At 43.3% G+C, this 27660-nt stretch overlaps 1 protein-coding gene across 1 annotated transcript in view; it reads right to left on the minus strand.

The window, feature by feature from the left end:
• Positions 1 to 2947: 2947 nt before the first annotated feature.
• LOC127607991 (uncharacterized) overlaps positions 2948 to 27660 on the minus strand; it is a 29474-nt gene continuing 4761 nt past the window's right edge. The window contains exon 2 of the mRNA XM_052076789.1: positions 2948 to 3148. Coding sequence (XP_051932749.1) covers positions 2948 to 3148 — 201 coding nt within the window. The remainder of the gene's footprint in view (positions 3149 to 27660) is intronic.

The raw sequence follows: 27660 nt of genomic DNA on the forward strand, positions 1-27660 counted from the left end.
TAGTGCACCACAATGGCAGTGAGGTGTAGGGATGGCACAGCTGTCTTCATGACAGAGTGGCTCCGTTTAAAGTCATCACATTTTCCTACATCCTTCTGCTTTAGTTTGATCCAACATGAATTACACTGTACGTTACTGTGCGGGCTTGTCTGCCTCGTAACTCTTCATTGTGGAAAACTGCTTGAATAGATTCACTCCATATAGAAAATATGGGGGAAAGTAAAAATTTATTTCACCTCCACACATAAGGCTCCTGCAAAATAAGTGAACCAAATATACAGTCTGAAACAACTTCAACTTCCAAATAAATGCATTCATACTTTATATGTGGAGCACTTCCGACACACTAAAACACACACACACACACGCGCACACACACACACACACACACACACACACGCACACACACACACACTGGATGTAAAAGATGAAATGTCAAATTGAACTCTTGAAGCCTTCACGACTGTATAAGCTTGACATTCAAACTATCAAAACCAAGCAATATGAACATTTTGAGTGACGTAACATCAAAGTATGAAGTACAGTGATCCCTCGCTATTTCGCGGTTCGTTTATCGCGGCTTCGGTGCATCGCAGATTTTTTCAAACAATCGTAAAAAAAAATATATATATATATATATATATATATATATATATATATATATTTTTTTTTTTTAAGCCTGCAAAAATCTGTGTCGAAGTGTTGTTTACTATGCGGGCCAGTGTGTGCGCACTCTGCTCAAGCGCGTAAGGTCCATGTGGGGCACGTGTGTGTGCATGCACGCATGGGCGCGCAGGTGAGTGTATGTGTGTTGCTGAGAGAGTGAGAGAGAGAGAGAGAGAGAGAGAGAGAGAGAGAGAGAGAGAGAGAGAGAGAGAGAGAGAGAGACTCATCAGAACAAAAGCAGGTCTCTCAATCCTTAATTGTCTAAACCAGGTTCCCCAACCTTTTTTGCCCCACGGACCGGTTTATGTTCAGCAACCGGCAATTAAGGTGTGACGAGATGGTAATGGCGAACCAACCAAATATCGTGATCATAGATAAAGGGCAGAGGAAAGCTGTTGTAGTGGATGTAGCGGTCCCAAGTGATGGAAACATCAGAAAGAAGGAACATGAGAAACTCGAGAAATACCAAGGGCTTGGAGCGGAGCTGGAGAGAGCCTGGAAAGTAAAGGTGACAGTCTTGCCGGTGGTGGTCGGAGCACTCGGGGCAGTGACCCCCAAACTAGATGAGTGGTTGCAACAGATCCCGGGAACAACATCAGACATCTCAGTCCAGAAATGTGCAGTGCTGGGAACGTCACAGGACGTTGTTAGCGCTCAACAGTTTGCAATTGCAGCTTGTGATCAGAGCTGTTGCGCTCTATCTTTTATCGTCATGATTCTAATTCAGAGTTTGCTTAGTGTACAATTCACCGAGGGCACGAGCAAAGAATAGGAATCTAGGAGGGCCCAGGGAAGCACTTTAAAAACGGTACATGTGAGCTACGATAGTTAACAGGCTGCAAAAGGGCGTCGCATACCTCCGTTTCAGGCTGTTTCTCATCATGGCATGTGTGTGTGTGTGTGTGTGTGTGCGTGAGTGTTTGTGTGCGCATGCGCATGCGTGCACCGGTAAGAGTAGATCCCAGGAGTTTAGTTGATCGAAAAGTAGATCTTCGATCCAAAAAGTTTGGGCACCCCTGCTGTATATATATACAAGGCGGCCCGGTTGTCCCCAGGCCTGCGTGGGTTTTCTCCGGGAACTCCAGTTTCCTCCCACATTCCAAAACACATGCATGGCAGGCTGATTGATCACTCTAAATTATCCTTAGGTGTGAGTGTGGGCGTGCATGGTTGTTCGTCTCTGTGTGCCCTGCGATTGGCTGGCAACCGATTCAGGGTGTCCCCCCGCCTACTGCCCAAAGACAGCTGGGATAGGCTACAGTACCCCCCGCGACCTGAGTGAGGATAAAGCGGTTCAGAAGAAGATATATATATACACTTTTGAGTAAAAAAATCCCTATGCTTGTGTGGGTTTACTGCAGGTATGCATGGTTGTGCATTATTTTCTTGTCTATACAGTATGTACACTGCGATCCAACAACTTGAGTTGACATGATTTGATTTTTGTGTTTTCCAATAAGGTTGTTTTGAAATTTGTTTATTTTTTAAACCAAAACGGCAGAGTTTATAAAGCCAAAACAATAGCCAAGAAATTGCCAACCAACGTGGCAGTTGATGTACAAGCACCATGTAATGAAAAAGAAAAGTCCAAAACGGTAAACAAGTGCAATATAGAATATGGACATCATCCAGCCTGGCAAATATTTGCATTAAAAAAATGTGTACTTTCATTTGGACAATTGGGGTCGGTGTGCACGTCTTGTGGTGCTTGCAGATGGTCAGGATGGTTCCCGATGAATTTCCATTACAGAAAAATGTCTGACTGGAATAAATCATAATAAAAATGGAACTTGCGGCCTGTCATCTCTCAAAGATTGGTTACCCTGGGACACTGCTGGAAGCGCTCCCATCATGTGCCCCAGTGAAGCAGAGATGACTGGGAAGAGCACAGAGGAGGCGGCTGCTATTGCGGTGGTTGTGGACGTCAAAAGGTGGTCTTAAAAATACAGCTCTCCCCAGAGAGTCAAGGCTGTTCGATGCCAATGTTCGGCCCTGAGTGTACACTGAAAAAAAATGGTGTGTTGAATTGACTCAATTTCGTCAAGTGACTGCAACACTAGAGAATGTTTGGATTTCTATGCAATCGTTTTAAAGTCCATGTATAGTCTACAAATGGGTCCAGATGATTCTGTGTGTGTGTGTGTATATATATATATATATATATATATATATATATATATATATATATATATATATATATATATATATATATATATATATATGAGGATTTCATATATATATATATACTGTATATATTTATATATAGAGAGAGAGAAAATCCTTATATATATAAGGATTCAGCTCGGGTCCTATACCAGAGGCCAGGAAGCTTGAGGGTTCTGCGCAGTATCCTTGCTGTTCCCAGCACTGCACATTTCTGGACTGAGATGTCCGATGTTGTTCCCGGGATCTGTTGCAACCACTCATCTAGTTTGGGGGTCACTGCCCCGAGTGCTCCGACCACCACAGGCACGACTGTCACCTTTACCTTCCAGGCTCTCTCCAGTTCCTCTCTGAGCCCTTGGTATTTCTCGAGTTTCTCATGTTCCTTCTTCCTGATGTTTCCATCACTTGGGACCGCTACATCCACTACAACGGCTTTCCTCTGCCCTTTATCTATGATCACAATATCTGGTTGGTTCGCCATTACCATCTTGTCAGTCTGGATCTGGAAGTCCCACAGGATCTTCGCTCTGTCATTCTCCACCACCTTCGGAGGTGTTTCCCATTTTGACCTTGGGGTTTCCAGTCCATACTCCGCACAGATGATGCATTTCTGAGGCGGTATCCATAGCCTGTCTTGGTGATTACTTGGCTTAGGGGGTTCAGTCCTATGCAGAACAGCAGTGGGGAGAGTGCATCACCTTGGTATATGCCACATTTGATCGACACTTGGGTAAGTGGCTTGGCCATTGGCTTCAAGTGTGGTTTTCCACTTCCTCATCGAGTTCGCAACGAAGGCTCTTAGGGTCCTGTTCACCTGATACAACTCCAAGCATTCAGTGATCCATGTATGTGGCATCGAGTCATAGGCTTTCTTGTAATCAATCCAAGCTGTGCACAGGTTGGTACGTCGGGACCTGCAGTCTTGTGCGACTGTTCTGTCAACCAGGAGCTGATGTTTGGCTCCTCTGGTATCTTGACCAATGCCCTTCTGCGCTTCGTTCATGTATTGATCCATGTGTCCACTTATCTTAGCCGCAATGATGCCTGACATGAGCTTCCATGTTGTGGAGAGACAGGTTATTGGCCGATAGTTGGATAGGGCTGCACCCTTCGAGGGATCCTTCATGATCAGGATCGTTCGCCCTTTGGTTAGCCATCCTGGGTGAGTACCATCCCTCAGCAGCTGGTTCATTTGTGCTGCTAGGCGCTCATGAAGTGCTGTGAGTTTCTTTAGGTAGTAGGTGTGGACCATGTCCGGGCCTGGTGCTGTCCAGTTCTTCATATCTGAGACTCTTTCCTGTATGTCTGCCACTGTTATGGTAACTGGGTTCTGTTCAGGGAGGTTGCTGTGCTCCTCTCTCAGGGTCACCAGCCATTGTGCACTGCTGTTATGTGCAACCTCCTTCTCCCATATGCCTTTCCACTAACTTTCAGTTTCCCGTCTTGTTGGGTCAGCTCTGTTGTTAGGACCCTGCCACTGAGCGTACACTTTTGCAGGTTGTGTTGCGAACAGCCTGTTTATTCGTCTGGCCTCATTCTCTTTCGTGTACCGCTTTAGGCGACTGGACAAGGCTTGGAGCCTTTGTTTGGCAGTTTCGAGTGCTTCAGGTATGGTCATCTGGATGTACCTCTCGGGTATCGGCCGTTTCATCACACCTCTCTGGGCCTCCGTCAATTGACTCACATCTTTCCGGGCCGCCTTGATCTTAGCCTCCAACCGTCTCTTCCATGGTGGGTAACGTATCTCATGGCTTCCATGGTTGCTCTTATAGCCCAGAGTCTCCAGGATCACTGATGCTGAAGCGTATATCAGCTCATTGGTGTCTGTGATCGTTACGGTAGGGATCGCCCTCAGTGCTGCATTCATACTTTCTATGAGACTTTCAGATGGTACTTAGCCGTTGTAATCGGTTTCTAGGTTGCTAGGTTTCTAGGTTGCCCAGCTTTCATTCTTGCCATGATCTTAGCTTTCAGGTCAGTTGCTGCCTCGCTCTGCATTTCATTCATTGGGGCTGGCCACCCAATCTCATCATCTGCATTCTTTGGGGCTTGCCTCCCAATCTCTTGTATGACCTCCTCCTCTGATCTGGCAGCCTGGGGCCCTTCACCATGGAACCTGCGTTGTACCTCATCAATCTCAAGTTGTGACAGCAGTTGCCGTTCGTGGATGTTGGAACACTGAGCTACTAGTTGTTTCGTGGCCAACCGTGACTGTGGGTTTCGAAGTAACCATTTAGCCCACATTCTCTGCATGTAACCCCTCTGACTAGGGTTGCTTGAGTAGTAGCATTCCAACAGAGCCATGTTATCGCATCTCGCCCATCTCCGCTTTGTTCCAGTAGCCCATTTTTCATCAAGGTGCTCTGGTTCCCCAGCACCTGACGCAGACCTTGTTTGGCCGGGCGACGTCTGAGCCAGCATGTCATTCGTTTCATTGTCTCTCATCATTTTATGAGGTAGGCATTAGTGTGAAGGATCTTGCCCAAGGACCCACACTGGATGGTGTTATGTGCTCATTTTTTGCCCCAAGCGGGATTCGAACCACCGTCTCCTGTATGCCAAACCGATGCCTTACCAACTGAGCGCTATATATATATATATATATATATATATATATATATATATATATATATATATATATATATATATATATATATAAACACATTTTTTTGCGAATCTCATGCATTATATTGATTCCTAATTTATTTGCCCCATCCATGTTTGCCTTCATTCTCTGTTGTCATCTGTCTCACATTATTAACAAAACACAGACTGCCACAACCCGCCACATAGTGCATCAAAAGACCAGACTGTCTCATTAAAAAGCAGCCGCCGAATTAACCATTCGCATTGATCACCTGTGACTGCAAGGATATTTTCTGTTTATGAAGCACGACCGACTAACTAGCTGTTTGTATGTTCTTTTCATAGAACTGTGAAGGTTAATTAATGTGGTATTTTAATTGTTGGTTTTACATGGATGTCATGGACAAACTGTGAAGCTTTTTTTTTTTATCTGGTAGTGCCAGATGTTAAAAATTAAGTGTTGGTATTTTGATTTGAAATACAGGGCCAAATCTCTCTGAGGTGGACTGAAGCCTAGAGCAGTGATGGACGATCACAGGTGTTTACAACAAGCTGGTGGCATGAGCGGTCGCAGGTGAGGTAGACAGGATGATGTGTTTGCACATCTCCCTCACTCGGTTCTCACAGCTACTCCTTAAATATCTGACTGCATCTTAGACAGTGAACATGTAAGCTGTGCCTCAATGTAGGCTTTGAACTTCACTTCTCTACACTCAACTACATCATCATCACATTTCACATTCATACTCGAATCTATCTGGTCTTCAAATCCAGCTGTAATTCACATCTGGATTCACATGTGCATTCAATACCAAATCCCTCTGGATTCACATCGGTATCCATTCACAACTAAATCCACTTTTTCATTCACGTCTGTATCCGTGTTTGACTATACATTGGTATGCACATTTTTCCAATCAGATCAGATTAATATCTGAATTGACATCTATATATATATCCATATTCACAACTAAATAAACATTTTCATTCACATCTGTATCTACCGTATGTTTGAATCCAAATCCGATTCCACATGGTCATCCACAAACAGTACGCAAGCAAATCCGTATTGACAACTAAATCCGCATGCTCTTTCACATCGGTGTTGGCATTTAAAACCATATGACACCATGAAACCATTGACATATGTATCTACTCTATTTCAACATGAACCAATGAATACACAACCAAACAGACCTAATTTCATCTACGTTGTCATTCAATTCCACATCAGAATTCACATCTCGATCCACATTCAAAACTGAATTGGGTGCATTCACATTTGGATTCATTTTGAATCCACATTGGTATTTACATGTGTTTCCACATCTGAATACATTCATGTACCTACTGTTCATTGTACATCCACATTTGAATCCAAATACAATACAATACAATACAATACATGCTGATTTATATAGCGCTTTCACAACAGCGGCAGCTGTAACAAAGCGCTTTACAAAACAGTTAGCATAAAGTAAAATAATAAACACAACACATAACATAAAACACGGACAGTCGTGCAGTCCAAATGTCTCATTCAAATCTATTTCCGCATTCATGCCACATCTGAATCAATCACGTCATTTCAATTTGATTCCACTTCTACATCTGTATTCAAAACCGATCAACATTATTCAAATCCACATCTGTATTGACGTTTGAATCCACAGCTGAACCTGGATATAAATTCCCAATGGAATCAGCGTTTGTATTCACAACCGAATACAAATCTAAATCCATACCCATCGGTAGATCTGCAAACACATTTTTATTCAAGTTGATTCCATGTTTGCATCTACATATGAATATACACTTCTTCCAAATATCATAAACCGGTCAACACTGGTCATGCTTAAAAGAAGAAATACATTCGGGTGAAGATTTGTTACACGTAATGGAAGTCCAAATCATATGAATAGCCTTCATTTAAATAACATGTTTCATTGTAGAGTCAATATTATGAGCATGGATCATTCCCAAGGCACAGTGAGGTGCAGCTTTAATTAAGTTGTTGGCTACACAGGCGCCTAGCCAGGATGTTTCACTCTGGGGCATCGTAGATAATTACACAACAAAATGGTCATTTCAGGGCCCAGTGCTCAATGACGACGGTGTTCTCGTTGAAAGGCGAGAAGCTGATTATTCACGTCCACTGTGCTTACTAGCTGTTGAGTAGAAGTGTATTCTCACACGAGCACAGAGCATGACAAACAATTAAAAACACTTCAATTTTAATGATGGAAATTTACTATTCAGCCTCTCCTACCTCCTCTTCTTCTCCATACTGCTCCCAATTCATCTATGAACTGAATAGAGTTTGGGTTTTGGGCCCTACTGTCCCAACAGATCCACGCTTGGAAAAAAATGTAAAAAACATCTATTTTATCCTCTTACTGCCTAGGAAATAGAAGTCTTTGAAATGAGGTCGTGGATTATGCAAATGCCTTATCCTGCCATCACAATATTAGACTTGGTACTAGTTGATTTGGTGCCTTTGCATTTTGAAATGAAATTTTACTGTGGGGAAACTGACCAAAATACTGTGACTAATTGTGTTCTTTCCAAATATTCTGAAGAGTTCATTGTGTTGTCGTTTCATTGTTTTACCATCCAATCGCAGTCTGTCTCCGTCTCCATATCTGAAATCAAAATCTGATCCCACAATGAAATCCAACTGAGTAGCTACAGCAACATCCACAGCAGGATTCAAACTCTTTTTACTTCTGTATACATATCCTTAGTTGTACATGTGACCACATTGGAAACGTCAAACATAGATCAAGATCAGATCAAAACATAGATTCAAATTTTACCACATCCGCATCCACATCGGCACTCACGTCTTAATCAGCATCCAAATTTGCAATAACATCTAAATCCAAATCTGGATGCAAATCTTTACTGAACACCGACTCCACACATTTTCAGTACCTCCGCAAGAATCCATGCATACAAATGTGTTACTGTTACAAACCAAGGTAATGTTGTTGCTCCTCGATTCCGGTAAGCAAGCTGTGAGAAACACTTTGGCGGGATCAAATGAGCCACTACAATTATGGTCTCTCCCAACACTGTGTCGGAGTGAGTCAAAGGTTAATGAAAGGGCAATGGTTGGGAGGATGAAGACGTGGCAGCAGCCAGCACCGCATGGATTAGCCTTGTTCACATATCAAAGGCATCTCCGGCTGGCGAGGCTCAATCTGGATTTGGCATGGGAATCTGTATCCATCACAGAGATATTTAGCCAGGCTCTTCATCTTCCCTCGCATCGTCAGCCTTCAGTCATACTGACATTCACCATAGGCTGTCGGTATAAAAGGATCCAAGTTTCCCTCCAATTTGAACATATATTAAAGAGTTTCCTCACATGGAACAATTAACCCTTTCATGCACAAATTCATATAACCTACAGGTATATCAGGATATTGGAGGATTTTTGTTTGTTTTAAGATTATTTCAAAAAGCAGAAAGCAACTTTTAAATAGCTGTCCACGGTAGTGACCAGTGTCCTGGAATTGAATTCACTGGAAAGACTCGCAGGAAAACATTACCTTAGCTTCTTGTTGCTAACATAGGGACTATTTTCATGAACAATGGCCAAGGGCGATGTGTATTTAATCAACGACTGGAGTTTAAAACAAAATAAAAAGCACTTTTAAGGTTATATGTATCAAACCGACAAGAATTACAAGCCGACAGGACAAAACAGAACAAATGTCGGTGCTGCTCAGAACATACTGTTAACATGGACGCACATAACATTGCGTAGCGGCCACCCGTCAATCTGCAACGGTACTCATTTAGACGCAACATCAGCAGAATGTAAGATCATCTTTCATACCACACATTGGGAACCTGTTTTAAACCTGCAGTAAGGCTCATTCCCAAAACCTCCCCTTACCTCTCGTCTTGTCCCTTCACCTTTGATTTGCCATTTTAAGGGAACCAATTCTCCGTAAACTTTAGGGGGAGGCTCACACATAAGGGGCATATGACGCTACAGCACCAAGACACACGCCGACCTCCTGACTCAACTCAGCTATATTTACAGAGCACTTTAACTCTTTCAGGGGCAGCGGCTATTACAGTGTACCAGGAAATTGGTATTAGAATTGGGCCTAGAGGGAAAGGTGATAAAGAAACAATCCCACCTGCCAAAAAAAACAAAATGGCCAATCTAAATAAAAAATGTAAGATAGATTTCAAGCTCTTCTCCTAAGAAGCTATCACAAATTAATTTGGAAAATTATTCACTATTTTGTAGACCTATTATCTTGAAGCAAATAAACACGCCCAAAACAAGTTTAGTTGCTGAAGGTGGTCAAAATACTGTGAGCACCTGATATATGAGGAGGAACAAAGATATCATGATGAAAAGTTGAAGAGCCTTTTGACAGTATTTGAGCTGAAAAAATGGTGGTGAAATTGGAAACATTGTTTATGTTGCCCTGATATTTTATTTTTATGTACACGTGATACATGTAAGTTTGAGGGTGGCCCGGTGGTCTCGTGGTTAGCACGTCAACTTCACAGTGCAGAGGTACGGGTTGAATTCCAGCTCTGGCCTCCCTGTGTGGAGTTTGCATGTTCTCCACAGGCCCGCATGGGTTTTCTCTGGGTACTGCGGTTTCCTCCCACGTTCCAAATACTTGCAAGGCAGGCTGATTGAACACTCTAAATTGTCCCGAGTTGTGAGGGTGAGCGTGGATGGTTGTTCGTCTCTGTGTGCCCTGCGATTGGCTGGCAACCAGTTCAGGGTGTCCGCCGCCTACTGCCCGAAGATGGGTGGGATGGGCTCCAGCACCCCCCGCGACCCTTGTGAGGATAAAGTGGATAGGAAAATGAATGAATGAATTTACGTTTGACCAAATCTGCTTGTTCTTCAAAGACGTGCTCATGATCCTGAACATCACTGTCAATGAGTACTCGGTTGCATTTTGACAATAGATGCCAAGCAAATCTGCCAATATGTCATCAAAACATGGAAGGGGGGCTTTTCTGAAGCAGCTGGGTAGTGACACCTCAGATTGAGAGAAGACTGTGCCTTACAAGAGCATCAGCAGCTGCTGCAGCGATTGTGAGGTACATCCAGACAAACACCCAAAATCCTTCATTGCAAGAAACATCTCTATCTCTCTCTCTCTCTCACGCACTCTCTCACACACAGAATTTCTCTCCCCACCCCACCCAAAAATAATAATAATCTGCTACTGCCGGTCCCAATACTGAGATAACTGGAAGGGTGAGTGAGACTTTATGCGTGAGACAACTATGTGACCAAAAAAGGAGATACAATAAGTAAATACTGTAAACATGTTGATGAGCAGTGAGGGCAGAGTGGTCAGAGGAGGTTCCCAACAGGAATCAATTTGGTTCATTCTTTGAGAGTCATGAATGCACAAAAAAAAAGACAGACATTTAGGGGTATGACTCAGGATGTGCTATCCTTTGGCACCCGAGTGCTCTTATGACAGACAGTCAGCCTCAGTAGGTGGTGTTGTTTTGTTTAGCAACAGATATGGGTTGGGGTTGGAGCATCTAAATAGCTGATACTGGAGTTTGAAACAAAATTTCAAGTCACTCGTGAAATGCAGCAAATGACAAGAACTTAGCAAAAGTTGGTCAACTTCATTGTCACTTAGCATGGCTCAGGTGGTATAATGGTTGTCCCCCCAATCCAAAGGTTAAGGGTTCAATCCTGAGCCCCTGTGACCATGATCACCCGTCCTTGGGCAAGGTGACTGAACCCCAGTTGATCCTGGTATTGCATCATCGGTAAGTGAATGAGGAAACAGTGAAAAGTTTTTTTTGGTAACTTTTAGATAGAAAGACTAATGGAAGGACTCATTCATTCATTCATTCATTCATCTTCCGAGCCGCTTGATCCTCACTAGGGTCGCGGGGGGTGCTGGAGCCTATCCCAGCTGTCTTCGGGCAGTAGGCGGGGGACACCCTGAATCGGTTGCCAGCCAATCGCAGGGCATAATGGAAGGACTTTTATTCTTTATTTACCAACATATCAAAACTCCTCACATGTAATTCATCTGACCTTGATCACTTCAACGACCTTGGTTGATGTTCCATTTGTGGTTTGCAAAAGTGTGCTCAGCAGTTAACTCACTGTGTCTGAACAATAGCGAGAGGTAATGACAGTCACTACTTTTCCTGACATCCATTTTTTTTCAGAATCAGAATCAGAATCATCTTTATTGGCCAAGTATGTAGAACACACAAGGAATTCGTCTCCGGTATAACACGCTGCACTAGTATCATCGTAAACAACAAAATCATTGAACCATTTTAGAGTATACCAGTAGTTTTGTAGTACCATTTTGTGGTGCAAGAAGAGTGACTATGTCAGTGACTGTTTAAGGAGTTAATGGCTAGAGGGAAGAAGCTGTTTAAGTGTCTACTGGATTTGGTGCACATGGATCTGTAGCGTCTGCCTGAGGGGAGTGGCTGAAAATGATGGTGGGCAGGGTGCGGGGGATCCCTGAGGATTTTCCGTGCCCTTGTCTTGATTATTGCAGTGTGCAAGTCCTCAAGAGTGGGTAGGGCGGTGCCAACGATTTTTTCTGCCGTCCTAACTGTCCGTTGAAGTCGGATTTTGTCCTTTTTTGTGGCGGCCCCAAACCAAACCGTGATGGAAGAACACAGGATTGATTCAATGACTGCCGTGTAGAACTGTCGTAGCACCTCCTGTGGCAGGCCATGCTTCCTCAGCAGCCTCAGGAAGTACATCCGCTGCCGGGCCCTTTTCAGGATGGAGATGGTGTTGACTTCCCACTTCATGTCCTGGGAGACTGTGATTCCCAGGAACTTGAAGGTCTCGACGGTTGACACAGGGCAGTTGGATAGTGTGAGGGGCAACTGAGGAGAAGAATGTTTCCTGAAGTCCACGATCATCTCTACAGTCTTGAGTGTGGTCAGCCCGAGGTTGTGTCGGCCGCACCAGAGCTCCAGCTGCTCCACTTGTTGGCGGTACGCAGACTCGTCGCCGTCTTTGATGAGACCGATGACCGTGGTGTCGTCTGCGAACTTGATGAGTTTGACAGCTGGATCTGTTGAGGTGCAATCGTTTGTGTAGAGAGAGAAGAGCAGTGGCGAGAGGACACATCCCTGTGGGGCTCCAGTGCTGGTGGTGCGTATTGATGATGTTGTTACTCCCAGTCTCACCTGTTGTGTCCGTCCCGTCAGGAAGCTGAGGATCCACTGGCAGATCGTAGGGGACACACCGAGGTGGAGTAGTTTGGGGGTGAGAAGTTCCGGGATGATGGTGTTGAACGCAGAGCTGAAATCCACAAACAGAATCCTTGCGTAGGTCCCTGTGCTGTCGAGGTGCTTGAGGATGTAGTGCAGACCTATGTTGACTGTGTCTTCCACAGACCTGTTTGCCCGGTAGGCAAACTGGAGAGGGTCCAGCAGGGGTCCAGTGACGTTCTTTAGGTGGTTCAGCACAAGGCGTTCAAAGGACTTCATGACCACAGACGTCAGGGCGACAGGCCTATAGTCGTTCAGTTCCGATGTTGCCGATTTCTTGGGAACTGGGATGATGGTAGACTGTTTGAAGCAGGATGGGACCTCACACAGCTCCAGGGATCTGTTGAAGATTTGTGTGAAGACCGGAGCCAGCTGGTCAGCGCAGACTTTCAGGCAGGAGGGGGACACTTTGTCGGGCCCCGGAGCTTTCTTGATCTTTTGCTGCTTGAAGAGCCATCTCACGTCCTGTTCGTGGATCTGTAGTGGAGAAAAAGAGGGTGGGGGGGGGGGGTAGGTAGAGTGGTTTCTGGTAGAGGTGGGTGTGTGTGGGAAATGGGGGTGTCCTTTTCAAATCGGCAGAAAAACATGTTTAGTTCATTAGCAAGACCCTTATTGTTCACTGTTTGGGGGGGATGGCATTCTATAGTTAGTGATTGCTTTCAGGCCATTCCATACAGATGCAGAGTCGTTAGCAGAGAACTGGTTTTTCAGCCTCTCTGCATAGCTTCTCTTAGCGATGTTAATTTCCTTTGTCAATTGGTTTCGGGCATGTTTGTACAGTGCCCAATCTCCACTTCTAAATGTGGCCTCTTTCTCTTTCCTGAGTTGCCTGAGTTTGGGAGTAAACCATGGCTTGTTATTGTTGAAGGAGTGGAAGGACATTGTTGGTACACACATGTCCTCACAGAAACTGATGTATGATGTTACAGTGTCTGTGTATTCATCCATTGTGCCCGTCGAAGTTTCAAAGACGCCCCAATCAGTGCAGTCTAAGCATTCTTGTAGAGCTAGCTTTGCTTCATCTGTCCATTTTTTCACAATCTTAACAACCGGTTTAACACATTTGAGTTTCTGTCTGTATGTAGGTATTAAGTGGATTAAATTGTGGTCAGAAAGACCCAATGCTGCACGGGCGACCGATCGGTATGCATTTTTGATTGTTGGATAGCAGTGGTCTAGAATGTTGCCTTCTCTGCTGAAACAGTCGATGTGCTGCTTATATCTGGGAAGTTCACGGTTAAGATGTGCTCTATTAAAATCGCCCAAAATGATCAGGGGTGACTCTGGGTATTTTAGTTCGAGTTTGTTTACTTGTTCGGCTAGCGTTTGTATCGCCGTGTTAGCGTTAGCTTGTGGCGCAATGTAAACACCGACTAGTAAAAAGGAGGTGAACTCACGTGGCGAGTAGAATGGCTTTCAGTTTAAAGGCAGCGACTCCAGGTCTGGGCTGCATCGTGCGTCGAGCTTCGTGACATCAGTGCACCATTCTTCGTTGATATAGAAGCAAATCCCACCTTTCGATTTCCCTGATAGCTCTGTGTCGCGGTCGGCTCGGAGACGGCGGAAGCCGGGTAGATGTAGCGCGGGAACTTGATGGCGGTCACTGAGCCAGGTTTCAGTCAAGCAGAGCGCAGCAGAACGTGCAAATGTTTTGTTGGTCTTTGTGAGGAGAAGAAGTTCATCCATCTTGTTTGGCAGAGATCGTAGATTAGCAAGATGGATCGATGGGAGCGGGGTGCGAAATCCGCGCTGCCGGAGCTTGACGAGCACGCCGGTTCGCTTCCCCCTCCTCCGGCGGCGTTTCCATGCTCCGTACAGCGCAGCTGCTCCGCTCGCGATTAACTCCGAAAAACCTTGTGGATTTTCGTGTGCTGGTGAAAAAAGACCGAGCGTAGACTCCCCAATGCGCAGCAACTTTACCCTCGTGTAAGTAAGCCGCTCAGGGTCGCCAAAAACAAACGCAAATGACAAAAACAGGGATAATACTAGGGAGCGTGTGACCGAGGCTTTTACATCTATTATTTGCATTTCCGCACCTGGTGGACCCTGGAACGCAATGAAAATAGATTTCGAAAATCTAAATTTGAGCACTCAACTTCCTGTGCAGCACGTTTGAATCGTGCGCATGTACTTAGTATGTACTGTGCATGTGTTTCCGTATGTGATGAATCACCGGAATGTTATCGGGGACTTGTGCGGCTCCCTCTATGAATTGGACATGGCAGCATGACAGCTTTTAGTCATAATGTTCTTTTAAAAACACGCCCACGGGGTTTCAAGCTTCAGTGTTTCCACATGCAGCTGTCATAAAACAATGTTGGGAATACTTTATCTCTATGTGCACCGTGTCTGGAATACCAAGAATTGTCAGTGCAAACGCAGTGAAGAGTTCATCCATGTCCCAGTTGTTTTTTTGGCAACATTTTAATCAAAATCAGAGTTAATTAATTTACAGTACCCTGCGCAGTGTCGTAATCCTCTTGTAATTACTGCATGTGTCTAACAATGTACAGATGAATTGAAACAGATGGTGCTGCACTATAGAGAAAATGTCTCTTAATCAGTAAATAGAGTATTTACTATTTTCAGACAGGGATTAACACAGATTTGGTGCTGTTGGTGATGCATTTGTACATGGGACTGATATTTAAAGTACAGTTGGACGAGCACGGCAAGATTGGCAGGTTATAGATTGAGACGAGAAGATGCCTAATTTATGGTACAGTCATTGGTTTGTGTGTCCCAATTATCATAGGAACTCAGTTGTCTTGGCCTTTATGCAGGGTAGCACATGGCAAACTGGTCCTCGGTGAGGGACCTGACAAAGCATATCTCAAAAGACCCTGATAATGATTACATATTTCTGAAGACATTTTCCCTTACCCGGATGCGGGTCAACAGGCCCCACTTCTGGACCCGGCTGTGGAGGTGGGGCTGCACCCATCGAGCCTGGCCAGGCACAGCCCGAAAAGGTAACATCGTCCTCATTGTCATGGCCTGACTATCTGTGAGGGAGGCATAGAGGTTCAGTTGCGTAGTGAGTTGGGCGGCAATGGAAAGTAGGGACCTTGACGGTCTGATCCCGGTATACAGGAGGTGGCTCTAGGGAGGAGTTAGGAAAATGTGCAGAAAAATATATTTGCCCTTTGTTTCAGACTCCAAATTAATAGGCATATATGCATTTGTCCATACCTCAGTTCTGATTTATTTTGGAAAGAATTGTATTAAAACTTTCAGCGACAGTGGTTACTCCAGTGGACAGTTTATCATGTTACCAGGTTAGTTGTTGTTTTTATTGGTGCATGAAAGGGTTAAATAAAATGGCATTATTTAGCGAAACGGACAGAGGTTTGATGGTCAGTTATATTTTCACAACAGGTATGAATGAATACTGCATGATTTACTTCCATCAGCCTGCCCACACACATTTGAACAACTTCCGCCTAAGGTCAGAAAGTTTTCTTTTCATGTGGAAGCAAAACTCATCTACAGCAGAAAACTCTGTGACCCATTTGTTCCTAATAATGTCGCAAACAAAATGTTGATTCTTTGCGACGCTGCAGTGCAAAGATGATTGAAGGTACCAATTGATGTATTGGCGAGCATGGGTGCTAATCACCTCACTGTGGAACAAAATGAATCTCACTTCTTCAAAGAATGCACGATTGTCAGTTACACTTGGTCTTTTATTTGGGCAGATTTGATACAATAACTGTTTCAGTGTTTACAGGTAGTTTTGTGACAACGATGTGTCAGTTTGATGCAGAACTATGCGGGATGTCTTTCGCATTGGTAATGCCAAAATTAGATCTCTTCTTTTGGATGACCTCTGATCTGAGAGTCGAAGAGAGACAAGTTTAAAAGTTCATCTTGGTCCCTGAACCCTCACAATTCTTAACCTTGAGGAATTATCTGTCCTTGTCAATGACCGAACCCAATTAGTTTTGAATATTATTTAACATAAACTGACCCAGTTTGACAAAGTCACCCGAGAAACCGGTATCTGTCCCAAGTTTCAAGTATTTTTTCTCAAATTTTAGGACTTGATGCACTGACCCAGGAAGAGACATTAACATTGACAACAGTCGAGGGTTTACACGTTTTTTTTTTCTTCACATCACCTTCACATCGGCCAGGTATTGGTTGAGGTAGCATCAGATCAATTCCCACTCACCCTGTGAATGACTGAAGACCAATCCAGCGTATCGTCCACCTTTCTCCCAGAATCAGCTGGGATAAGATTTCACGCTCACCCGTGACCCTGAATAGGATAAGCACGATGGCAAAGGGAGGGATGGTTTGTTTTTCCCAACCTTTTGACTCATTACTCTTTCCCCTGTTGGAGATACTGATACACAATTGTGTGACCTTCGACCACCTGACTGGATAGTGACACTGTGAAGAATGTGCAGGTATCGAAACCTTTGCATCTCTGGGAGACAAATCGTTATATTAGGTTACAAAGTCATTCTTGGAAGGCATCTGCACTATCGACTCAGAAAGCTGCTTTCTAGGTTTTCAAACCAAGTGCCAAAACTTGCTGTAATAATTGCTTGATGGTTTGACGTACGGTTAGTTTCTCGCCAAACCTCTGACAGGAGGCACAGGCCTGGATGGAGAACAGGTATTAGCCCCATAGATCATGTAAAATTAGCAGCCGGAACCGCTGTCAGCCCAGACATTGGCAATTAATCTTGGACTTTTGGCAGACTGTTGCCTTAACAGGTCAAATGATATCTATAAATCAAGAATCCCCTTGTGGGAAGCGGGAGAGAGCGAGCAGGAGTGAGGCAAACACAAAGAGCTACCACTGAAACTCCAAGGGAATTAAATCTCAGTCATAAAACTGAACCCAAGAAAATAATCCAGTCTATTTCATAAGGGATTAAATCCTTTAAAGAAGATTGATTGCCTCTTTTTGCTTTTTCTGTTTGATGTAATCCTAGATTATGGAGATCACATGATGTAAGATTTTAAAGAAATCTGAATAGTATTAATGGTGAGGCGGCGGCCATTGTGACGATCGGCATGCTGATGCGTAACATAAAGACGCAGAGTTCTTCTTGGGAAGATGGCCCGCAATTTCACCGCTGAGTCCTCCTGCTCACCCACAGTAGCAGAATGTCGATCTTGTTTGTGCTTTACTCACTTTGCAGTTGCTGATGAAAAGTTACTCTCCTTTAAGAGGTTGTTAAAAGAAGGCCAACAATTGCGCTGCAAAATGGAAAACATAAAAACAATAAGGGGAGTCTGGGTAATAAAACTCAAGAGAAATGGATGTGTGATGTGATATTCACTTACATCATCATTCATTTTGGGTTGTGGTTCAATATCAACTCTCCTTTCATATTAAAAGTCAGGGATGGGGAAACTGGCAGCCCGCGAGTAGCATGCGGGGGAAAAAATGTGAAAAAAATCAAAAAATATGGGAAAAAAATGTAATCTGCGAATAAGTCAATCCAAGTGTCTCAAACTGCAATTGTGCTATGGTTGAGCGGAGTTTTAAGTTGGAATGTCGCCAATCACTTCTACTTGGCAGACATGTTTTTACTATCCATCCATCCATCCATCCATTCTTCAGTTTGTTAAGACTGTGATCTGTTAATTTGACGATGCATAAGCAGCCTCGAAACAAACAAAAAAAATAATAAATTATATATATATATATATATATATATATATATATATATATATATATATGTGTGTGTGGGCGGCCCGGTAGTCCAGTGGTTAGCACGTCGGCTTCACAGTGCAGAGGTACCGGGTTCGATTCCAGCTCCGGCCTCCCTGTGTGGAGTTTGCATGTTCTCCCCGGGCCTGCGTGGGTTTTCTCCGAGTGCTCCGGTTTCCTCCCACATTCCAAAATCATGCGTGGCAGGCTGATTGAACACTCTAAATTGTCCCTAGGTGTGAGTGTGAGTGCGAATGGTTGTTCGTTTCTGTGTGCCCTGCGATTGGCTGGCATCCGGCTCAGGGTGTCGCCCGCCTACTGCCCGAAGACAGCTGGGATAGGCTCCAGCACCCCCCGCGACCCTAGTGAGGATCAAGCGGCTCGGAAGATGAATGAATGAAAAAAAATATATATACTGGTATGTGGACAAACTTTAAGAATCATGGTTGGTTGTAAGTAGTTTGTCTGTACATTGGTGGTCATTGGTTGGTTTTAGAAAGGTGGTCAGTACCCAGTAGTAACAAATAGAAAAGAAACACAAATGCTGGTCTAGGAACATTTTGTGTCTGTTAATAGTTTGTGATTGTTGTTAACATACACCTCTTTATTTGGAGTCACTGCAACATTTGTCTTAATCATTGTATGTTACATGAATTTCTACAGAAATGTGATCATGATATTAGAGGATTACCGGTACTTTTTTTTTATAACTTACTGGTCTTTGTTAACATGACTGAAATCATGACTAATTTTCACAAAACTTTGTGAAGAGTTTGCATTTGTCGAATACATGCACTGTGCACTTTAGCATGAATATAACAATCCTTCAGGATCCATAATGTACCATTTTCCATCCATCTATTTTCCAATCTGCTTTATCTTCACACCGGGCACGGGGGGTGCTGGAGTCTATCCCTGCTGTCTTTGGGCAGTAGGCGGGGGACACCCTGAACCGGTTGCCAGCCAATTGCAGGGCACACACAGACGAACAACCATTCACGCTCACAACTAGGGACAAATTAGAATGTTCAATCAGCCTGCCATGCATGTGTTTGGAATGTGGGAGGAAACCGCAGTGCAGTAATCACTCGTTTATCGTAATATATATATATATATATATATATATATATTATATATTAGCTGGTTCGCCGCCCGGAGGGCGGCTCATCAACTAGTTCCTGCGGAAGGCTGGTAAGGTGGGCCTTCGGCCCACAAAAGTGTTGTTGCTTGGTTCAACTTTTTGTTCATCTTCATTGCTTATAGCGAAAATAAAGAGATGTTTAGCTCTACTAAATAACTAACAATTTCATTGCAATGCTTGTGGGTTGACAACATTTTTTCGCTAAGATGCCCGCGCGATCGTAGTGAGCCTGAGCGGCGCAGTGGCAGCGCGCAGTGGCAGCGCGCAGTGGCAGCGCGCAGCGGCGCGGTGAAGTAGGTACCTTTTGAAAAGGGACAGACGGAAGGACAGACCGCGTGCGGGACGACGTGCAATATATATATAGATATATATATTTTTTTATGCATGAAAAAATCTGTGATGCACTGAACCCACAAAGTACAGAGGGATCATTGTACCTGGAGAAAACCCACGCAGAGAACATGCAAACTCCACACAAGAAGGCCGGACCTGGGATCGAACCCACGACCTCTGCACCGTGAGGTCAACGCGATAACCACTGGATCACCGGGCCGCTTCCATAATGTACTATTTGCCTCAAATACTTTTTTGTGGGAAGTAGAGCATGAGGTAGTGTCAGAAACAGAGTGAGTGAGTGAAGAAAATAATTGTTTAGCTTGTTCAGCCATAAGTTGATTTGTTGGTTACATCGTCAGCTTCGTTAGTTTGTTTGGTCATTAGTGACATGGCCGGTTAATCTGTTCAGACAGTCGTTGTTAATCTAGTCTGTTTTTGGATTGGTGCGTTCATTTGTTTGATAATTAGTTGGTTTGTTGATTAATTGGTTCTTAGTTGGTTGATTTGTCCATTTGTTGGATGTTTGGTTGGTTGAATGTGTGATCTGCCTTGTTTGCTTACTTTCAAGCTTCAACTTTGAATATAAGCCATTTTGAGGTTATTTCAACATTAAAACAAAACATTTTTTGACGCCATATAGACATGTTCAGTGTCCATGGGGGGACAAGAAGGCAAATGTGACAGACAGGTTGGAATATCGTGTGAAAAAAGAGCCATTAATGGTTTGCGATCATGCAGTCACGTATGCGGTGGGAGTCCGAGCCGGGAAATGAGAGGTGGTGATGGAAATGGAGCTTTGTGTGTGTGTGTGTGTGTGTGTGTGTGTGTGTGTGTGTGTGTGTGTGTGTGTGTGTGTGTGTGTGTGTGTGTGTGTAGGTAGAGCTCATAGGAAATGCTCCGCCACCCGTGGAACTAATTTAAACTCCTCATTTAGAGGTTGTCACATGATGGCCACTGATCTGGGCGCGTTCAGCAGCATCGACGGGCTGGCAGCCGTTTGATAGACAGGCCGCACCTCCGACTGATTACACACTCGACCGGACCCAACTGTGATCTGGTGCACTTTATTCACCCTGGCAGGACCAATGTGTGCAGCATCCCTCAGTGTGCCATCACCTACTCTTCCTCCATTAACACCTTGGTGCTATGAATAATCCCCGAGAGTTCATGGTTTATTAAAGGGAATGATGGCGGTGATGTGACTGTAACACCTTTTGTGAGAATGGAAAAAGTAAACATTTAGCACATTTTGATGGCTAAAAGTGAAGCCATAAAACACCTCTGCTCTGAACAACTAAAGGCATTTTTCTCAAGATAAAGTAAAACGCTAATGCGGCCGACCAATTTTGATTTCAACCAAAGCTGGTGACAAATTCAACCAACTAAAGACTGGAGTAACTAACCAACCAACCTACAATGACTAAAATACCAACCAAACTCATAATTAGTAGCCAAATGAGTGATCCAAGTAAATAACTGAATTAACAGTTGACTCAAGAACAAACTCTATAAAGATCAGACAAACTAACCAACCCAGAAGGCAACTAACGATCAAACAGAAGAACCAACCAACTGAAAACCAAACAAATTTAGCAACCAGCCAGCTCACCCATTACTGAAACAACAAACTAACTATCCAGCGAAGAAAACAGTGGACAGAGTCAGTACGCAACCAACAAAACAACTAACGGCTTAACAAACAGACCAACTCAGTGGCAACTGTCCTGACTAATAACCAAACAAGTAAATACCGTTTAAGATAATTCCGTCCCTAACTAACCAATGACTGAACTAGCCAGCTAACCAACCAACCTACTAAATACTGAACCAACCAAGCAAGCCACTCACTCATTACTGGACAGACAAAGTAACCAACCAAACGTAAGCCTTGACATAAGCAAATGACTGTTTTGTGATTCATTTTTGGGGGTGGTTTTTTATTTTTATTTTTTTGGTGATTACTCTGATTATCAACATTAGTGTAGCCGCCGTTTTGGTGGAATTTTCTTAATCCATTTTGGTGGGGGGGGGGGGGGGGTCAGGGCGAACAAACATCTCTGAAATCCTCATCACGTAAATTCACAAGAAAGCAATCACTGACTCAAGTGTCCTACTGCCTACACCTATCTTGTCATGAATAATATTTCATTTGTGTTACTCATGTCGAATTTTTGTGACACATTTTGAAGCATCACAGTAATTTTCGGGAGCCCACTTGAAGCACCTCTTGGATTTATCGGCCCGTATGATCTCATAGGACATATGTTGATGGTGAAAAATTTCACTGGTGAAAAGGACGCTTTGATTCACTCCTCTTTCATCTATAACTGCCGCAAACAACAAACTGTATGCAGCAAAGTGGTTCAGATTGCATGATTGTCTGTGTCTTATGTGTTGTCTTGTATTATTTTGTCATTATATGTTAACTGTTCTTTTGATGGCGGTGGGGGCACCCGCAGCGGCTCCTCTTGTTGCATGTTGTCTTGAGATGGAAGAAATTTCATCTGTGCTGTATGTTGCACATACAGGACATTTGACAATAAAGTTGTACTTGCCTTGACTTGATATGTGTAATGTGTCAGCCAATCGAAGAAGGGAGTCTCGGAGTAGCTCACAAAACTAAAGGATGGATTATCCTATCTTAGCGTGGACATCCTGACAATAATGTGAAAGTTGATGGAAAATGTTGCCTTTATGAGTACCGACATTGTGTTCGGTTTCAGTCTATTCCTTGAAACCTATAGCAATTGGTAATCTCCAAAATGTCATGTTCTACTGAGTTTCAGCTTGTGGTTGAAGAGTGAAATGAGTGATTTCGGAAGCATGTGTGACTTGTTGGACGACCCCATGCACTGGTGTGCAATTGAATGAGCATAATGTCTGTGTCCTTAGGGTGAGTAATACAAAACACAACATTCAGGTTCTCTTTAATTATGCAAGTCATCTATTTGATTCCTCTAACGCAGTCATGTTTGTTTGACTCTTCCACCAACAGAGCACACAATCCACTTTTGAATCCAGAAAATAACAATGCGCTGTCACTCCTGAAATGTCCAGCCCAATGTAAAATGAGATCACAGTGCCGAAGGGCTCAGGTAACGACCCTCATGGATGACCTGTTTTCAGATGAGATGGATAAAAAGCAGTGGCATTCGCTGCTTGGTTCATATCCCACGAACGCAAATAAAATGTTTAGACCATTCATAATGACTCTTTCTCAAGATGTTGTCAGCAAAGTGTGGTTACCAAAGACAAGCTTTTTGGAATGTGGGAGGAAACCAGAGTACCCGGAGAAAACCCACGCAAGCACGGTGAGAACAGGCAAACTCCAACCAGGAAGGCTGAAGCAGGAATTGAACCCTCTACCTCCACACTGTGAGGTGAATGCAGGAACCAGTCAAGTACTGTGCCGCCAAAATAAATCCAGTCCATCTTTTAAAAATATTTTATATACACCTGTATGTATATACTGTATACATATACATACTGTATATACAGGTATATATAAATTTTGGGGGGTCAATGTGCCAATTCAATTAAGCATGTTTTGTAGCAATATGTTGAGAAATAATAACTAATAATTCTAATTTGAAGGTGCTTTGCTTTTTGACTTGACTTTCAATCGGCAATATAACACAAAAAGAAAAAAAATTCTCCAGATCACTTCCGATTTTCAAAATTATCGCATTGGATGTACGCATCTTGAAGTTGCATTTCCAACCAGACAGCTTTTCATTTTGGGAAAATCCTGTCACATTGCTGCTTGTATATAGTTTTCCCTTCCGGTGAAAATTGAAAGCTTTAAATTGTTTCGCACAGCTTTGGGCAAGAGACTGTGTAAAACCGTTGAGCATCTCTGCGTTTTCAGTGACTCGACTCATCCATCACCAAGTAGAGGCAGGCAGCCAACATCTCAGTCTGTCTGGAAAAACAAAGTCATCAAATCAGAATTCTGGCCTGTCTACCTGCAAATCTTCCTCCATCTCTGGATTACACTTAAGTCCCTCCGAAGCTGGCCTCGACACTACATCAGAGGATGCAGCGTCGGCGGAGGAAGTTCCGCAACTCATTAAGATCTCACCCGTCTTCCCCGGGGGTTGATCCTTCATCCCGCTAAACTTGCAGCCTTTGAGCAAATAAAGCCACGTAAGAAGGTTGAACTATACAACACCCACAAAACTTTTGAGCGAAGCGGGTCGATTGAGCTGGAGGACAGAGCTGTCATGATCTGTCTGTTGTTGTTTTGAGGTCCAGCTGAGCGGTGGGCGTTTCCCTTCAGCTGCGCACATGTCATGCATCACATTCAAGCCCCTATTTAAGGACTATTTAAGTTCCGATAATTCGCCTTGCTCAAACCACTGTTTTTGTGCCATTTTCTAGACGTTCATGATCCTGCTCCATTTTTTTCACCATTTGTGGATATTTGCTCTCTGTTTTCTAGTAGTAGTAATTTTGGTTTTGGTAAGTTATTCACGGTTTGTATTCATTATAAATTGGTTTTCTTGTCCTTTTTGGACAAGCTATTTTCGTCGATATTTTCCTTGCCTTTTGCAAGCACCTTTGGTTTTTCACTTTTTCTTTTATTGGTATTTGCATTTAGTTCAATTGGGAACTGAATGGTCTGAATTACAAGTGTGGTAATGGTACAAATTAAACTCATATCTCAAGGCACCACTGTACACAGCAAATTGATGGATTGCTAGTTTTTAAATCACAATTCAATGAAAATAATCCTATAACATTATAATAGGCAACGACAATTTGCAATTTTGGTGACCGATTTCAGCAAAAAACATTAAGCAGCTATATGGCCTATGCACCACTATTGCTTACGTGTCCACAGGAGTGGGATCAGGCTCAAGCTTCCATTACCTGTATTTTTTACACAACACATAAGAGCAACATTGGTTTTTTTCCGGTTCCCGCATTCCCGGCCTCACTCACCCTTGCCAATTGTCATTCCATGGCAGCGATGTGCTACCGTGTTGTCCATTCCGCTCTGCACTGCCATGACAACGTACTGCGGAGAGACCAACCAGGTCCGTAGGCCTCCTCTGGTTGAGGGGGCTCCGCTTGCCTCTGCAGATGTCTGCGTCGTTTCATTTATTTTCTTGGTGGTGGGGGCTGCGGGGATGGGACAGGTTGGGAGGTGGGGGAGGGGGCAAAAACAAAAGGTGAGATTGAAGAGAGGATAAAGCCACCTGGCTAAAACGCCTGTGAGGCCGAGCAATTTGCCACAGGAATCTCAGCTGACATGATTAAATATATCTTTCTAAGAATAATTACACATTCTGCTGCAGGTCCTGAAATAATGTCAGGGCTCTGTGGAAAATTTGTGTATAAAGATACTGTATATCTTTATAGATATATCTACCAATCGATCGATAGATGAAGAGAGAGGTGTTAAATCTTCTGTAAAGCACAGTTACATTCTGAATGTAACTGACTTTACATTCAGGTTTATGGATGTTATAAAACGTGCTGTATAAACAAAGATGTGCTGTATTATTTTAATACAGACACGTTGCCGAGTGTTAAAATGAACGCCTTCGGTGTTTAATTAACACCAGCAGATTTGCAGTGCAGATGCTCAAGAAAAGCTGTGTTCGCTGGTTTTGAGTCAATCAAATGAAAAATAAAAAAGTGTCACGCACACTTGATGCACAAACCCGTCATAACAGGTCGACCAAAGGAGGCCTTGCCCGCCCAATTACCGGTAGTTGTTTGTGGCACCCCACTTGTGGCTTGGGTCACAAAAAAGTTTTACATTTTTTAAAATTTTGATTATAGAAAAAGCTACAGTCATGGAATGTTGGCCCTTTACTCTGGTTACGAATTGCCATACTTTATACAACATTCTTGTGTGAATAGCAAGTTCACGTGACTTTCACATGCACGTTACATGGTGTCACATGTGGCTTGAGGAGACAGAATAATTTAGGGCCTAGCGTGTGCCAGGTTCTGATTTTGTTGAGCAATTTGCATTGATGACCAGTAAGTCATGTCATTCTTATTTATTGAGTATTTTAGTCAACCTTTTCCATGTTCCCACATACTATGTAGTGATAAGTTGTCACGTTGCTTCGTTGACGACTGGAAGTGGCACCAATCTGAATTGTCACAATAAGTGCACATACCGGAAATGCTCTTTAGACGTTGCTAGCTTAACCGCACTTTGTTTAATGAGAGTGTGCTAATGTATGTGGTGTACACTCATTTATTGGCTTTGTTTATTTATTTCTTTAGGAAAACTACAAAAACACTTATAAACCCAAACACCCACAGCCCACAATACTGTACCCATGTTGTATAAAGATAGAAGTGAATTGAATAAGGAAATCCTGGAGCAGAGCAAGGAAAGTCAAACACTGTGCATTGTTGGGAACCATTCAGTTTCTATGTCCCTGTTAAGAAATGCTAGTGTTGGATTATTGTCATTGGGACAATAACAATGGAAAGAAAAAAACAAGTTTTGTTTGATGGATGGGAATCTAATGTGCAACAGCTTATCATGCCGCAAAGTTGGTTCAAAGTGTGTATGTGTGTTTCTGCTGTTGCATTTGAAACATGCATGCATGCTCACATGCAGTTGTCTGTCGGGTAATAATACTCCCTACCCTACACCCACACCTACCTCATATTGTTGTTGAGAGGGAAGACATTTCATCTGTGCTGTATGTTACACATACGTACACCACATTTGACAATAAAGTTTTATTAAATTCAATTCAATTCAAATATTGATTTTATGTGCTCTCCTAAAGACTGAGGTCTGGGGTCAGGTCTGTTGACGCATCGTCTCAAATCCTATCATCATGACCAAGTGCATGACAGCAATCATTAATGAGTGCTTCAACTAACACTTGCCCAAATGAATCCCGATTAAAAAATAAATTGAAACTACTTTAAAAAAGAACGGGAAAGTGCAAGTTCATTTATCGCCACAGTTGCCGTAGTTAAAAAAAAGGACATCATGGTGTGCCTTTAATGAGGTGCACAGCAAGATGCAGACGATTGCGCTTCTTTTTGGGGTGAAAAAAATGCCAGTCTGCCTACTTTTTTTTTCCCTTTCTTTGAAGGCGCCGCCAGTACCTGACTGTGGGAGAGAAAGAGCAAGAAAGAACGAGAGAAAGAAAGAGGCCTCTCACTGCTTTGATGCCTCCTTAAAGCCAAGGCCAGTCGGGCACAAAGAGCGGCGGAGAGATTACTGATGCAACATAAGCGAGTGAATGCCTGGCTGATGCGCTGCAGGGCACAGGAACAAAGTCGGATGCACAATTTTTACGAGCAACCTTTCCTCGCTCATGACGATTTCAAACAATTGCCCCAGAGAGGACGAGCCTTTTGGTCTGAGGTGACTTTAATGTCGGCATTATAAGAATTACAATTTCAGGAGCCTTTATTCATTCTTCACGAATGAAACATGTTTCTTCCCAGGTGGAATCTACATGGTACACAATTTAGATTTATATTTACCAGAGCCCAGATCTAAATCCCATTAGCACTTTATGGGTGCAAAGGTTTGGTGCACTTCTGCAAATTTTGTCACATACTTGCATAGACTTTATTTATAAGAATGCATATTGATGCGAATGGCTTATTGAACAGGTTAACCTACTTTTTGATAGCTAATTTTAAGCTATAATAAAAAATACTTGGCTGGCATGGTTGGCGACTGGCTAGCATGTTTGCGTCACAGTGCAGAGGTCCTGGGTTCGAATCTGGTCCCAGCCTTGTTGCGTGGAGTTTGCCTGTTCTCCCCATGCCTCCGTGGGTTTTCTTCTCACATTCCCACAACATTCATGGTAAGTTGATCGATTGCTCTAAATTG

The sequence above is a fragment of the Hippocampus zosterae genome, chromosome 9 (genome assembly GCF_025434085.1).
Source record: "Hippocampus zosterae strain Florida chromosome 9, ASM2543408v3, whole genome shotgun sequence".
Classification (NCBI taxonomy): domain Eukaryota; kingdom Metazoa; phylum Chordata; class Actinopteri; order Syngnathiformes; family Syngnathidae; genus Hippocampus; species Hippocampus zosterae.